The 13,867-nt window shown below is 38.8% G+C and overlaps 1 protein-coding gene and 1 non-coding gene across 2 annotated transcripts in view; both read left to right on the forward strand.

The window, feature by feature from the left end:
• RAB3GAP2 (RAB3 GTPase activating non-catalytic protein subunit 2) overlaps positions 1-13,867 on the forward strand; it is a 61,620-nt gene that overhangs the window by 19,206 nt on the left and 28,547 nt on the right. Inside the window, exons 3-13 of the mRNA XM_019741692.2 lie at positions 2,128-2,251; positions 3,126-3,207; positions 4,697-4,744; positions 4,823-4,898; positions 5,217-5,318; positions 6,412-6,511; positions 8,812-8,910; positions 11,439-11,587; positions 12,442-12,521; positions 12,648-12,737; positions 13,663-13,802. Of these exons, the coding sequence (XP_019597251.2) occupies positions 2,128-2,251; positions 3,126-3,207; positions 4,697-4,744; positions 4,823-4,898; positions 5,217-5,318; positions 6,412-6,511; positions 8,812-8,910; positions 11,439-11,587; positions 12,442-12,521; positions 12,648-12,737; positions 13,663-13,802 (1,090 nt within the window). The remainder of the gene's footprint in view (positions 1-2,127; positions 2,252-3,125; positions 3,208-4,696; positions 4,745-4,822; positions 4,899-5,216; positions 5,319-6,411; positions 6,512-8,811; positions 8,911-11,438; positions 11,588-12,441; positions 12,522-12,647; positions 12,738-13,662; positions 13,803-13,867) is intronic.
• On the forward strand, positions 10,750-10,881 carry LOC141567964 (small nucleolar RNA SNORA36 family). Its single transcript, XR_012491008.1, has one exon. It is a non-coding gene; the product is annotated as a small nucleolar RNA SNORA36 family (small nucleolar RNA).

Raw genomic sequence — 13,867 nt, forward strand, 5'->3', positions numbered from 1 at the left:
AATTTCCCCTCTATACCTGAAAGTCCACATAGACCTGATTTTTACACACTGTTCTACCTCTCGCTTTTTCCATTTGATGTAATTTGGAGGTTGTTCCATATCTGCAAATGTAAAGCAGCTAACTCTTTTCAAGGAATACCAAATGCTATCTCATTGCATAGGCACACAGTGATTTATTTAACCATGCCCCTGTCGAGCGATATCTAGTTCTTGTTCGTTCTTTTGCTTTCTTTTTTCCATCACAAGCAGTGGTGTAGTCATCTTTACATCTATGCATCTTTGGTTACGCATATGCACACAGTGTTATGATTGGGAGCCAGACTGCCTGAATTTCTATCCCAGCCCTGCCATTAAGTGACTGTGACACCTTGGGCAAGTTACTTAATTTCTCTGAGTTCAGTCATCTCATTTTAAAAGTAGGACCAATAACACTGTCAGCCTCATAGGATCGTTAAGAGGATTAAGTGAGATGTGCTTAGAATAGTACCTGGAACATAATAAGTGCTCACTAGATGTTAGTCATTCTTATTTTTCCTTTAGGACAAATTCCTAGAATTGCTAAGGTAAAAGGTTATACATATTTTAAACTTTAATAGAAATTGTTGGATGGTGCTCCCACAAGGCTGCCCCAGATTGTATTCCAGACAGCAGTAGGGAGAGTGTCTGTGCTATCTGTGATTCAGAAATGAAAACAGCTCTGAGCCAATGCCTTTTACCATTGACCCTGCACTGTTTATAAAGAATGAAGTATTTCCCTATACCCATACTTTTATCAATATTGAGAAACAAAAAACTATGCGAGATGAATGTGTTTTCTTACAGAGGTCTGCTTTTCTCACGGGTTTTTTGACACTATGGATCCCTTATATGTTATCAAACTTTAATCTTTGCAAAATCAGAAGTGAAAATGCCATTTCAGTCTTTTAATTTGTATTTTAAAATTTATGAGTGAGTTTGGCCAATGCCTGTTTTCATCTGTAAGAATGCAACATACTGAGATATACCGCTTTTTGTCTCTTAGATTGACAAAGATCCAGAGTTAAAGCATCTTTTGAATAGTCTAGAGAAGCAGGCACTTTCAAAACCGCTGGTCGGAGTATAAATTGACACAACTTCTGTGGAGCACAGTTTTGGAATATCTAGCAAATTTACTAATAAACATTCCCTTTAACCCAGTAGTTTCACTTCTAGGAATTTATACTACTGATATACTCACTCCCACACAAACTGACACATGCGTAAAGTTATTCGCTGTCACATCGTTTGTAGCAGCAAGATTGTATACACATCACTTATGTCCATCAATAGGAGGCTGGATAAATAAACGCTGGATAAAGTACAGTGGAATACTATGCAGCCATTAAAAAGTAAAGGCACTTCATGTGGAATGAAGTCTAAGGTATATGTTAAGAGGAAAAAAGTCAAGTATAGAAGTATGTATTAATATATAGTGTGCTACCATTTGTGTTGGAAAAAGTACTAAATGTATTTGCAGAAAGTGTCCCTGGAAGTACATGCTGGAACCGATTACATTGGTTGTTTGTAGATTGAACACCTGGGTGGCTAGAGTACAGCAGTGTCAGGAGACTTTCCAAAGAAGACCTTTTTAGATCTGTTCAATTGTTAACCACGGGAATTTACCTATATAAAGAATACATTTTTCAATGGAAAAAAGAAAACACCTTTCAGGTCAAATGAAAAGAAAGAAGTCAAAGTTATCAAATAGTTTCCATATCCTACAAGTATCATCATCAGACAATTCTTTCTTTGCTCTCTAGCTGCAGACACTTTAGCTGTCTCTTGGGAATAGGATTATTTACTAAATTTCCTAATACTGAATCATTCCTGGAGTGATCCCTATGCGACATTTTTTTTAATGTCTTGCTAGTTTATATTTGTTTGCATTAAACATTTTTGCATCAATATTCAAAACAGATTTGTTTGTAGTGGATATTTGTTGGTCATCTTTGATGTGTCTTGATACGGAATATTAGTTGAGAATTTACGAAAAAAGAATTGGGAAGATTTCTTTCCCATTTTTTCTTTCCCCTCGCCCTTCATGGCGGACAAGCTGAGTTGAACGACTCAGTATTTTTGCATGTAAACTAATTGTAGTTTTATCCACAGGAAGAAGAAGGAAATACATGCAAATCACAAAAAACTAGCTGGCTCCAAGATTGTGTTTTATCCTTATCGCCAACAAATGACCTTATGGTTATAGCTCGGGAGCAGAAAGCTGTGTTTCTAGTGCGTAAGTATCATTTTTCAGGGGTCTTTATTGTAATGCATAGAATAAAGCAGCAAATAGAATAAGTAGAAAGAAAAAATTTATTTCTAGTGTATTCTAGTGTATGCATTATATGGAGGCATTCTATAGTCTGTTTTATGTATGATATAACACTTAATTTCCTTTCCTTTTTGTATTCCTCTCTCTCTTTTTCCCCCTTTCTTTTCTATTGTGTTTATTTCCTCTTGCTTTCCTTTCTTGGCTGCAGGTGCTTGAGCTGTCTCTCTGGTACTGCAGAGGCAGTATTGGGCATTGCCCAGGTCTTGCAAAGGGCAGTCAGAGCTAAAAAGGCCACTGCTCCCTTTTTAGTAATAATGTGAGTGAGGTGATTTCAACTACAATTTGAAAACTCGCAGTACAGTAGTTTGCTATTTTGGGCATAAGTTTTCAGCTCATAATTTTTGTTGAAGATTAAAATTAAGGTTTATGTATATATAAAGATATGAAAAATTTCACTGATCAAAATGTGTTCATACATTAAATGGCTATGGAATGGTCCTGTAAAGCAGATTTACCCTCCAATAGCATCAACCTAATAGAAAGTTTTCTTTGCCATCTGAAGATAAAAGTAGTTTTATAAGTAAAATAGGTGCCGTGGTACATAAGAATTAATAACTTATTATAAGGATTTAATGGCAGGAAGGGCAGACTAAAGGTAGAGTTTTATAAAAAGCTTAGAAAAACTTTAAATATTATCTTATTTTTACTGTAAAAAGACCCAAATCAGTTAATACAGAACTATTAAATTTTGCGCTCAATCATTGTAAAGAGTGAAATTTATAAATTACTGTTTTAGTCTACTATCAAGTTATTTTATGTGCTGGCCTAATTTTTTCAGCAAAATGGAAACACAGTGATAAAGGAAAGGAAGAAATGCAGTTTGCTGTTGGTTGGAGTGGTTCTCTAAATGTTGAAGAAGGGTGGGTACCAGTTAACGTTTTTATCTTTCTGTGCATTCAATGTGTATGTGATATTGTTGGACTTGAAAGTGAATCTATTAAGAAGTTTCGTCATTTGGCATGTTTAGTAAGTGTATATTCATCCCAACTTTGGAGGTTGGAGAGCAGGATTCGGTCAGCAAATTTTTATTTTACTCATCACGTGATTACTTGTTAGAAAGAACTCCTGTTCAGGGAGGATTTAAGGAAGAGTTCAGAGAGAATCCCGTAACATCTTTTCTACATTTTGTCTTCTCTGTTCTTCATCACTAATTTTGTTCGACCAGAAAGTCAAGGGCAATCATTGTCTTCTCTGCTTTGCTACCACTGGGTTTGTGCTTAGAGGATAGCACTGCATTAGTTCTTAAAACTCGTCAGTACTTCAGAAACCCAAGTTAGTCAATTCATATTTCCTACTGATCCCGTAAGAGTTTTGAAACCAGATCTCTAGTGCGGTTACGTGATGGAGCTGCTAGCCTGGAACCTGGACCCAGAAAAATACAAGCTCTTTTGAATGACTGAGAATTCTCTGATTAGAATGAATACGTTTCTTCCACTTTGAATTCAGATAAAAGACAACCAAGTGGAATCACAGTCCATGCCTGACAGGTTGTAGGTGCTCAGTGAAGTTTGAGTGAAGTTTTCTACTCTTATCAAAAAATGAAAACATTTCTCGTTAAATCATTGAGTCTAAAGCATTTTGAAGACATTTAATTTCTGTCAGAAATGCAAAGCAAACAATAATTAGATGATTGTACAGACAAACAAACAAAAAGATTGATTTTGTTCAGTGACTGTCTGGGGCAGGAGTGTGTCTAGGTTTCTGGAATAAGCTGGGACGGTGCTGATGTTTGACTGGTTAAATAATAGTCAAGGAGTTATTTTAATTTTGAGGCTTGGTCTCTGAGCGCCTGACAAATGTTTCAAGTCTACATGGCAGAAAAAATACTCTCTTAGGGAGCATCCAGCCTACCATGTGCTTAGACATAGGTTATGAGGGGCTATTTCTGCAAAATCCAAAAGAAGAAGCCCACCAGTTGACTTACAGTGAGTCCCTAGAATAGTGTACTCTGCAGAAATGCAGTTTGCCTATAATGTTGATGACAGCTCTTCCCACCCTCAGTTGATGTGGAGGAGAGGGGCATGCTGGGAAGTGACGGCCTGATGATCAGTTGATACTCTCTCAGTTCTGTATGCAATCAGTTGTGTACAGTCAAGTTTTGCTTTCTTTCATGCTTTTCATGACAAAACAAAATGGAAAATACTGCTTTTTTATTAACCTCAAGTGACTGTGACATTACCTTTTATGTGAATGGATTTTATGATCCTACTTAGGGTAGGGTTTTACTGTATTTTTACTTAGGCAGTAAATAAAACTGGTCCACAGAGCTCCCTGAACATTACATTATGGCGAAATAATAGTGATTGGTAAAGTCATGAGCTAAGCACATGATTTTGTTTTTGTTTTTAGGGAACATGTAACCAGCGCTCTGTGCATCCCGCTAGCAAGCCAGAAGAGGTAAGCATAAATAAGAGTCACTTGTGTTCTTTGCTTTGATTTGTGAGCTCCTCAGATCGTGAATTTTGTCTGTGACAGGAGTTCCACCGGACGCCCCGACTGGACCTGCATTGTGGTTGGCTTCACTTCAGGCTATGTACGCTTCTACACGGAGGTGAGCTGCGTGTCAGCAGTTAGAAAACGCCAGCTGACTGCAACACCTCGTTATGCAGCCCCATTGCATTCATTTGTGACTCATCGCTGCCGCTTGGGAATGTGTAGTTGACACTGTATGAGGGTGGAAGCTGGGAGGGGGGGGTGGTGGTAGAAAGTTCTGGTGGAAACTATAGAGAAGGGAAGCTCTGTTCCTCTGAAAAAAAGTACTTGGTGTCCATGGAAAACTTAGTGGGGAAATGCTAGTCTCTAGCTGCCCATACCTATTCAGGTGTGTTGGTGACAAAACAGCAGGGCTCGTCTCTGTGTTTCTTCCTAGAGTGGGGTGCTCTTGCTTGCACAGCTTTTGAATGAGGACACAGTGCTACAGCTTAAGTGCAGGACCTATGAAATCCCACGACATCCTGGCGTGACCGAACAGGTAATGAAAGAGGTTGTGTTCAAAGTAACAGTGCCTTCACTTTGATGTAGTTTCTTCCCTCTTTATTTGAGGGGAATGTAAAGATTCCTTTGTTTTTGTGGCACAGTTAGCTGTGCTGTCATATTCTAGAGAGATTTAACTGATTTTAACTGATAAAGAATGCCAGTCTTGCTTTTACTTCTTTAATGAAATATTGCATGTTCTGTTCCACAATAAAACACTTTAGTCAGAAGCCAGAAAACGTTTTCTATGTGTAGAATTTGATAGTGACTTATGACCTTCCTGTTCCTGGAGCTGGGGGGGAGGAGGTGAGATGACGGTAGAGAGATGTGCCAGACCTTGCAGGTTAAGGAGTTCAGGTTTTATTCTAAATGCAGAAGGACGCCACTGGAGAGTTTACGCAGGAAAGTGGTGTGATCTGCTCTGTCTCAGAAGATCCACTGGCTGCGTGGAGCCTGGGCTGTAGAGAGCACGAGTGGACGCAGGAGGCCAAACTGAGTGTCCGTGAATAAGGACTGGTTAACTGAGTTTTAGTACGTTTAATGCTACATTGTAGAGACGTGACGAAAAGTGATTTGTTCACTTATTAAAATGGAGAAATAGTGCCCCTATTGACTAAACCATTTTCTGGAGCACTGTACATGGTATAGTATCATACAGAAGTGTATGATTGTATGTGAGGATGTGTATTGATACCTGCCAGGGTCTTCACGTGAGTTTCCTTTTTTCCTTCTTTCTACTTTTGTACATTGTTTATATCTGCACAATGACTGACTGTGTTTCCTTTTTATGAAACTTGTACCTATTTTGTTGTTAATCTCACCATTTATGCTGAAAGCATTACTCACCATGTACAAAAGCTGATGTTTGAGATGAATTGTAAGTCCTAGGCCAAGGGTGTTCTGAAGTTAATTTCCCATTTTTTAGCCATTTCTCTGCCTGATACTCTTGTGTGTGTTGGTGGTTGACATGTTTATTCATAGCATTTGTTATTTTACATTAATCATGACATTCAGCTGTAGTAGAAAAATAGATACACTTATTTGGCAGTGATGAAAATTCATTACTTTCTTCTTTCTTATTTCTTTGATAGAATGAAGAGTTGAGTATCTTATATCCAGCTGCCATTGTGACTATTGATGGATTCAGCCTTTTTCAGTCTCTTCGTGCTTGTCGAAATCAGGTAGCCAAAGGTAATTATTTGGCAAGAAATGTCTAACTTCTGATGATGTTTGTCTTATTAAATTTAACCTACTTAGAGAATTAAATATGTCTTCTAAATTAAAAAGGCCTTCCAAACTAGACAGACGTAAGGGGAAAAGCTCGTGGCTGTAGAAGCGGGAGGGCACTGTTGGGTAGGCTGCTCAGTAAAGACAGACCAGGACTTGAAAATGCAACGCCCTTTACAGGCTGCAGACTGTGACCATCACAGAAATAATAGATTTATCCACGAATTCAGCAATGTCTTGGCCAGTGAAGAGAGAGATTTGCAGCTGTATTGAGAACCAACTTTGGGGCAAGGAGTTTAGTTGCGTCTAGCTGAGCAACCAGATTTCTCACTAGATCAGCAGCTTTTGGGCCAGTCTGCTGAAATCTTGTGATTCCACAATTGCTTCCATTCTCACTGACGGTAAAGATGCTGTCATGTGCAGGGGGAATTTCCCCCAAGGTGGGCAGGGTGCAGTGAGGAGTCCACATCAGCTTCTTTCTGCTAACTTGGGACACTTGTGAATGGAGACAAGTGAGAGGCCTAAAAGTAATGGACATACAGGCAACTGCATTGTTTCCAGATTTGGGGCTGAAAAGGATGCAAATATAATCAAGAATTCTGACTTTTACTACCTTTAGTTTACCTTCTGATGCCGTTATATTTTTGGAAGAGGGTATTGTGTGTGTCTTCAGATTTAAGAGGCCATTGATACAAGATTCACTGTTAGTTTATGTACCATTAGGAAGCAGAAATGCTGCCTATGAAAGACACGCCATGGATTTTAAGATCCCAGTCTTAAAGATGTTAAAATAGAGGGGAAAAAATCCTTAAAAATCAGTAAAAGTACTATTACTAGTGCTGACTTCCTCTTAAGAGTTTAGCTCTTAAATGATTGAGAGAGCGCCCTGAAGATGGAGGTTAATTAGGATGTTGCTGATTTAAGGTTGTTCATAAAACCATAAAACCAGAACTAAACTGTAAGACGCAATATAAACAATTTCTTCTCTGGGAAAAATGCAGCATCTTCTATTGCAGTAGAATATTTTTCACCATCTTTTTAGCAGATTGATGTGATTGGTAAAATTCTGAAGTCTTGCTTATGTGGTTCTCTAATAGAGCATGTTTTTCTATTAAGTCAGAATTTGATTTTTTCTACCTATTTTCATAATTTTTAAAGTTATTTCAATTTAGCCCATTATAAACTTCATTATCTTGGAGACATTTAAAATAGTCACTATTAATATATATGCCCAAAGAGACTGGCAATTTTTTCTAGGTAAGGATTCTGTCAGTAAAATAAACTAGAAATAGACAACTATGTTATAATTGGTGTAGTCAACCATTTAATTTTTACTATTTTTGAATTCCTGTTTATTTTATTATGTATAAGACCATAAAGCCATTTTGTCTCCTGGGAAGTAAGTACATACATAAACCATTTAGTGCCCTCTTCTTGTAAATTGCTCTAAAAAGAATTCTAATTACTTAGCCAAAAATTATTGTGACTTTTTTTCACAAGATAGGAAAATTCTCTCCTCTTGGCCTTACTGTAAAACCAGAAGTGCTTAGAGGGTTATATTTTTCCTTTTTAAAAGTACTTTTCTTCACTGTCCAGAATAAACTACCAGAATCCACTGTATTCTAATATATAGCATGAGATTTATTGATAAATGGACCTTTACCATGAACCGATAGCAAGAGGTGTAGCTTGTTTCTCCTTACATTCCTCACTCATTAGGTGGAAATACTGAGGGTCATGATCGGCAGTTCATTCATTTTTTTCTGGCAATGCTACTGCTGCTAATAGACTGTCTGTCTATCAGGCCTGGCCTTGGTTTGCTTTAGAGACCTTGCGGTGTGTGTGCTCCTGCCAACGTATCATCCGGTTTTTAGTTTTTCACTGAGGAAGGCACAGCTTGCTGTTCCCGGGATCTTATCCACTGTCTTTCTCAAGGGGGAGAAATCGCTTACTTGGCTTCAATTGCAGTTTGAATTCACCTTGATTTTCAGTAATAGTCCAGACTTTTTAATTATCTTCTCTAACTACTGGAGTGTTCCAAAATCTCTTGTGGCACCCACCTTTTTTTCAATGTTTGCATTTTATGTGTATTGTCTTGGGCGGAATAAATCTCACTTTATACCTTGTTTACATTACTTAGTCTCATTGCTATTAGTTGAAATTTTAGAAAAATAAATCAAATTATTACTTTTTTGTGATATTTTTAAAACTTCGTTTTATCCATTATAGTTAAGTTTGGTTTGTCTCATTTTTATCTTTGACAGCTGCAGCGTCCGGCAATGAGAACATACAACCACCACCGTTAGCTTATAAGAAATGGGGTCTACAAGATATTGACACTATTATTGATCATGCTAGTATCGGTAAGCATCACTAGTTCATTTCTTTCGGCATTTATGTCTTACACTTTTGATTGAAGTATCTCATTGATTAGGAATGTAGGTTTATTCTTATGGGAAAAGAAAATGCATTGCCTTTAGTGAAACATTTGGAAGTTGTTCATACTTACAGACTATCATGGGTTTATGGCTTTAAGACATGGTAACCATTGTAATAATTATGCTCTCTGTAGCAGTACCGTGTAGTTTTAAGTCACTCACTGTTGGACCGAATTTTTCTGCACACAGGTTTAATCCGTATAATTACCGTATGGGTTAGCCATTTAAAAAATGTAACCTTTAAACCAGCAAGAGACAGATAAAAGCAGATTTCTCCTTGTAACCGGTGTTTGAAGGCTTCCTGTCTTAGGCGTCGGGAATACAGAGATGAAGAGACATGGTCTCTGCTGTCAGGAAGTGTGAGTCTGGTTGGAAGAAGCCTGTGACACACAGTATTCAGCGTAAGGATCGTTGTTGCAGACAAGTGGGCCGGGGGAGTGGGAGCAGAGAAGCCCCCAGCCCTGAGCCAGTCAGGGAAGATAAGGGAGGTCGGCTCTAATCAGTGAAAGGAGGAGCAGGACTTGACTAAGAGAGCAAGCTCAGGGGAGGCGGTCCAGCCACTAGGCCTGAGGGTGGGAGTGCATTGTGTGCTGGGAAAACAGCGGTCGCCAGGGAGACCCGCAAGAGCAAGGCCAAGTATGTAAATTGGAGTCAGGTTTTTGAAGGGCCTAGTATACTATGCATAGGAATCGAGGTCTTTCTCCTAGCCACAGTGAGAGCCATTGAAGAGTTCTGAGCAAAAGAATATTATCTCTTAGCTTGTTAGAAAAATCACTTTGGTGGAAGTTTAGAGGTTGCGATGTCAGGGTAAAGATGAGAAATAATAATCGTGGTTGGAAGGAATGGACTTTTGAATGAAGGTAGTAGGAATGGGGGTAAGAAGCAAATGCTATTTTAAAATAATATTTTTTTCTGTTTATCAGTATAGTATTTGCTTGTTAAAAGGTTCAAATAGTACATAAATGTGTACAGAGAAAAGGAAAACGATGTCCCTTAACTTCTGCCATCTAGAGACACTCACCATTGATTTCAGTAAACATCCGTACAGACCTGAGTGTGTGACATGTGCATGGTTATGTAGAGAGGTTTTCATAAATAGGACCATGTCATACCAACGGTTACAGCCCCTTTCTAATCAATATATTTTGAAGAGACTTTCACATCAGTTTTGCTAAATAGATCAGAGTTTATCAGAGTCCTAATGGAAGACAGATGGCACCCTGGAAATAGGATCATTGAAAAGAGCTTTAGTTGAGAGAGTGTTTATAAACATGTGGGACAGGAGAACCACCGGGTTGGTGCCGTGTCTCAGGGCTTGGTAACAGTCCAGCTGTTAGCCACGCCGAGGCTGAAAGGGGTGAGGGCCGGAGCAGTTCCGGGTGCTGGGGCTACTGGCAGAACCAGCACCTTCTGAGCAGCCTGGTGTAGGGTGGAGGCGGTGGAGCTGGAGAGGGAGAAGGTTCGAGACATAGTTTGCACTTGCTCAGGGATGGACTTTTGTTCAGTGGTCACAGGGGAGTAGATATCCTGACTTCATTCTGCTTTCTCTCTTTGCTCTCCTGATGGGGCTTCCCATGTCTGACCCAACTGGAAGTCCGCACGATCTACACACACTGGCTGCGGGGAGGGCACAGGGAGAAGAGGCAGGTGTCACATCTGTGTTTACTGTTGCATAGTACTGACTGGAACTCTCTGTACTAAGCACCTTACTGGTAGACGTTCAGTTCATCTTGACTTTTTTGCTGACATAAAAATGCTGCAAAATTCCAGAGTGTTGAGTTCAGTTCAGGGTTGCTTCCCTGTTCTGTTAATCAAACTTTGGAACATTGAAACAGGCTAGGAAAAATAATTGGATAGAAAATACTACTTTATTCATTTATCTCCCAGCCTACAAAAGAAAGAAAGTGCAATGAACTTTATGTAAAGGTCTAAATTGGTTCGTTCATTCAACAAATAAATGAACGAGCACCTATTATGTCCCAGGAGCTAGAAATACAAGGCAGACAGGACCCCTGCCCTGAGGAAGCTTATAGTAAACAATTAAACCAAGTGGATAAATACAGTAATACCAAAATACTAGTGTGTATTGTGAAAACAATCAGCAGTTATAATAGAGAGTAAGTGAAGAGGGCACAATAGGTAGACTGGTGAGAAAAGGCCTCGCCAGGGTGGTGACATTCAGACCGAGACAGGAAGGATGAGAAGAGATGCATGTAGGAGAGCAACCTTGCAGAGGAAGCCCTAGAGATAAGATGTAATGTTTTATAGCTGAGACGAATTATAGCTGGCAATTTTAATCTTATGAATATGTTATGACATTGATTTAAAAAATGACTTTTGTCTGTGAAACAAAATTAAGCAGTATCTCAGAATGGAATTAAAGTAAACATTTAATGACCTACAATGACAATGTCATTTCAGTGCATTTGAGTCGTGTATTGTTTTATCATCAGGTATTATGACGCTGTCCCCTTTTGATCAAATGAAGACTGCCTCCAATATAGGTGGATTTAATGCAACAATTAAAAACAGTCCACCCGCCATGTCTCAATATATCACTGTAGGGTCCAATCCATTTACTGGCTTCTTCTATGCTCTAGAGGTAAGAATGTTATCCCTGATCATAGAGGGCACAAGTGGATTTTTCACCTTGTCTACAGAAGGGGTGGGGTAACTTAGCCTTAGAAAGAGGAAACAGTTTCCATTTCTACGTTTCAGTTTAAGCTCAAATGGATCCCTCAGCTCACGTTCTTCTGAATTCTTTAGATTAACTGCAAAGGTACTAGAGTCAGTGTAAAACAAACAGACTTCTTTGTTTCTGATTCACAAGCTCTTGGACAGTTGAGTTGCCTTTAACTATTGGTGCAACAGTGAGTTGTCGATGACGTCAGCCACCAGCAGTTTGCGTCAATGAGGAATTGTGAAGGCAGAACAAGCTGCCCACTGTGGTTGACAGAAGTGGTGAAAATTGCTTCTTAGAATAGGGAAAAGTTAGGTGTTAGATTTGGCAGCTCTTGTTTCTCACTTAAAAAGCTGCCCTCTCAGAATTGTCTGAACTATCTTTTTACTGTATATGTAAAAATACATAAAAGAGCGAGAAGGGGAAGAGTCACTTGTATATAGATGGGAAGTTTATAGCCCTGTTACAGCAATGCCATCTTAATGTCCTAGTTTAATTTATTTTAAATTAAATTACAATTTAAAGAGGGAAATCTTAAAGCTAAAATGGACTACTAGTGATTTTTACATTTAAACTATAGACTTGATGCTTTTTGATGATACTGTTACCTCCTAAAATCAAGTTTTTACTGTACCCTCTGAATGAAGCTGCGTATTCCTTGCTAGTCAAGGCTTTACAACTTGTCAAAATTTTTAGAGTAAGCCTTGTTCAGAAAATGTGTTTTGTTCCTTTGTCGGACAAACTAAGTTTTCTCTCTCAAACATTCTGTTTTTCAGGGAAGCACACAACCACTATTATCACACGTTGCACTAGCAGTTGCCAGTAAACTCACTTCTGTTTTATTTAATGCTGCCAGGTAATCACCTAACATTAAAAAAAACCCATCTAATTTGTATCGAGCTTGGTTTTAACTTACAATTTGATAGCCTGCCCTTGGGGACTCGGGAAGCCTTGGTGTTATTCTAATGTTCTTCCTTTTCAGCGGTTGGCTTGGCTGGAAAAGTAAGCATGACGAAGAGCCGGTCCAGAAGCAGAAGCCGAAGGTGGAACCAGCCACGCCATTAGCTGTAAGGCAAGTTGGTCGTGCTCGTCTCAAACTGGAGGCTGTTTAGAAAAGTACTGTTAAATGTATGGTCTTCTGGGGGGTTAGCTGATCACATGAGTCTTCAAGGGAACTAGAAACCTCCCCCCGTCTTTTAGATTGTGTTTACCTAAAGAGATGTAATTCATTATCTGTGATTAGAATTTATGGAAGTTTATCTTCTAAGGTTTTTTCATCTTAATTTAAAAATACTATAGCATGTCACATTTTCTCATTTCGCCCAAGAATCTAGAAATAAGCCAGATGGCCCCTGGGCATCCCGAACAGATGTAACCAAGTTGAAGCACTTTGTCTCAGGGACTTTTGTCTCAGCGAGCTCTCCTGGTCCTTTGTCAGTACCTTCTGCTTTTCTTTCACTCTCAGCCCTGAGAAGATTGATGACTGACCCAGAGCAGTTTAAAAGGAACTTTAGACGAAGAACATTTCTTGCTTCGGGCTGGTAACAGTGGTGTCAGCAAGATACGCAATCTAGCAAAAAAGGCAACAGGCTAGGAGTAAGGACTTTAAACATGCCTGTGTAGGAGCAAAGTATTCTAAAATTAGTTGGTTTTGAGGGTACTGTTTTCTGACATACCACTTAGGAAAAGAAAGATAAGATAGTTACAACGTATTTGATATTCTCTTAAAAATATAAAGTTGTGGATATCGGTATCAAAAAACCCATGAAATAAGACACAGGTGTTTTGATTTTATAACGGGAGAAACTTCTCTATGTATTTTATAGTGCAGAATGTCAGATGTGAATAGTTAATAAATTACCTATTAGTCCATGCAAGGTTCACATTTCTTTGTATGAAAACAGATTCAGCCTATTTCGTTTATGCATTTCATTATTCTGTTACCTGTTTCTGGATTGGAATGTGATTTGAGTTTCTTGTTTCCTTTTAAATATCAGATTTGGACTCCCAGACTCTAGACGCCACGGTGAAAGCATATGTCTGTCTCCGTGTAACACACTGGCAGCAGTGACAGATGATTTTGGCCGAGTTCTTTTGTTGGATGTAGCTAGAGGAATTGCAATACGCATGTGGAAAGGTACTTCCTTACAACACCCCAGAAGTAAAGTTAATCCAATCGTTGAGCAGCATTATCATCCCTTA

This window comes from Rhinolophus sinicus, linkage group LG12, assembly GCF_036562045.2.
Source record: "Rhinolophus sinicus isolate RSC01 linkage group LG12, ASM3656204v1, whole genome shotgun sequence".
NCBI lineage: Eukaryota > Metazoa > Chordata > Mammalia > Chiroptera > Rhinolophidae > Rhinolophus > Rhinolophus sinicus.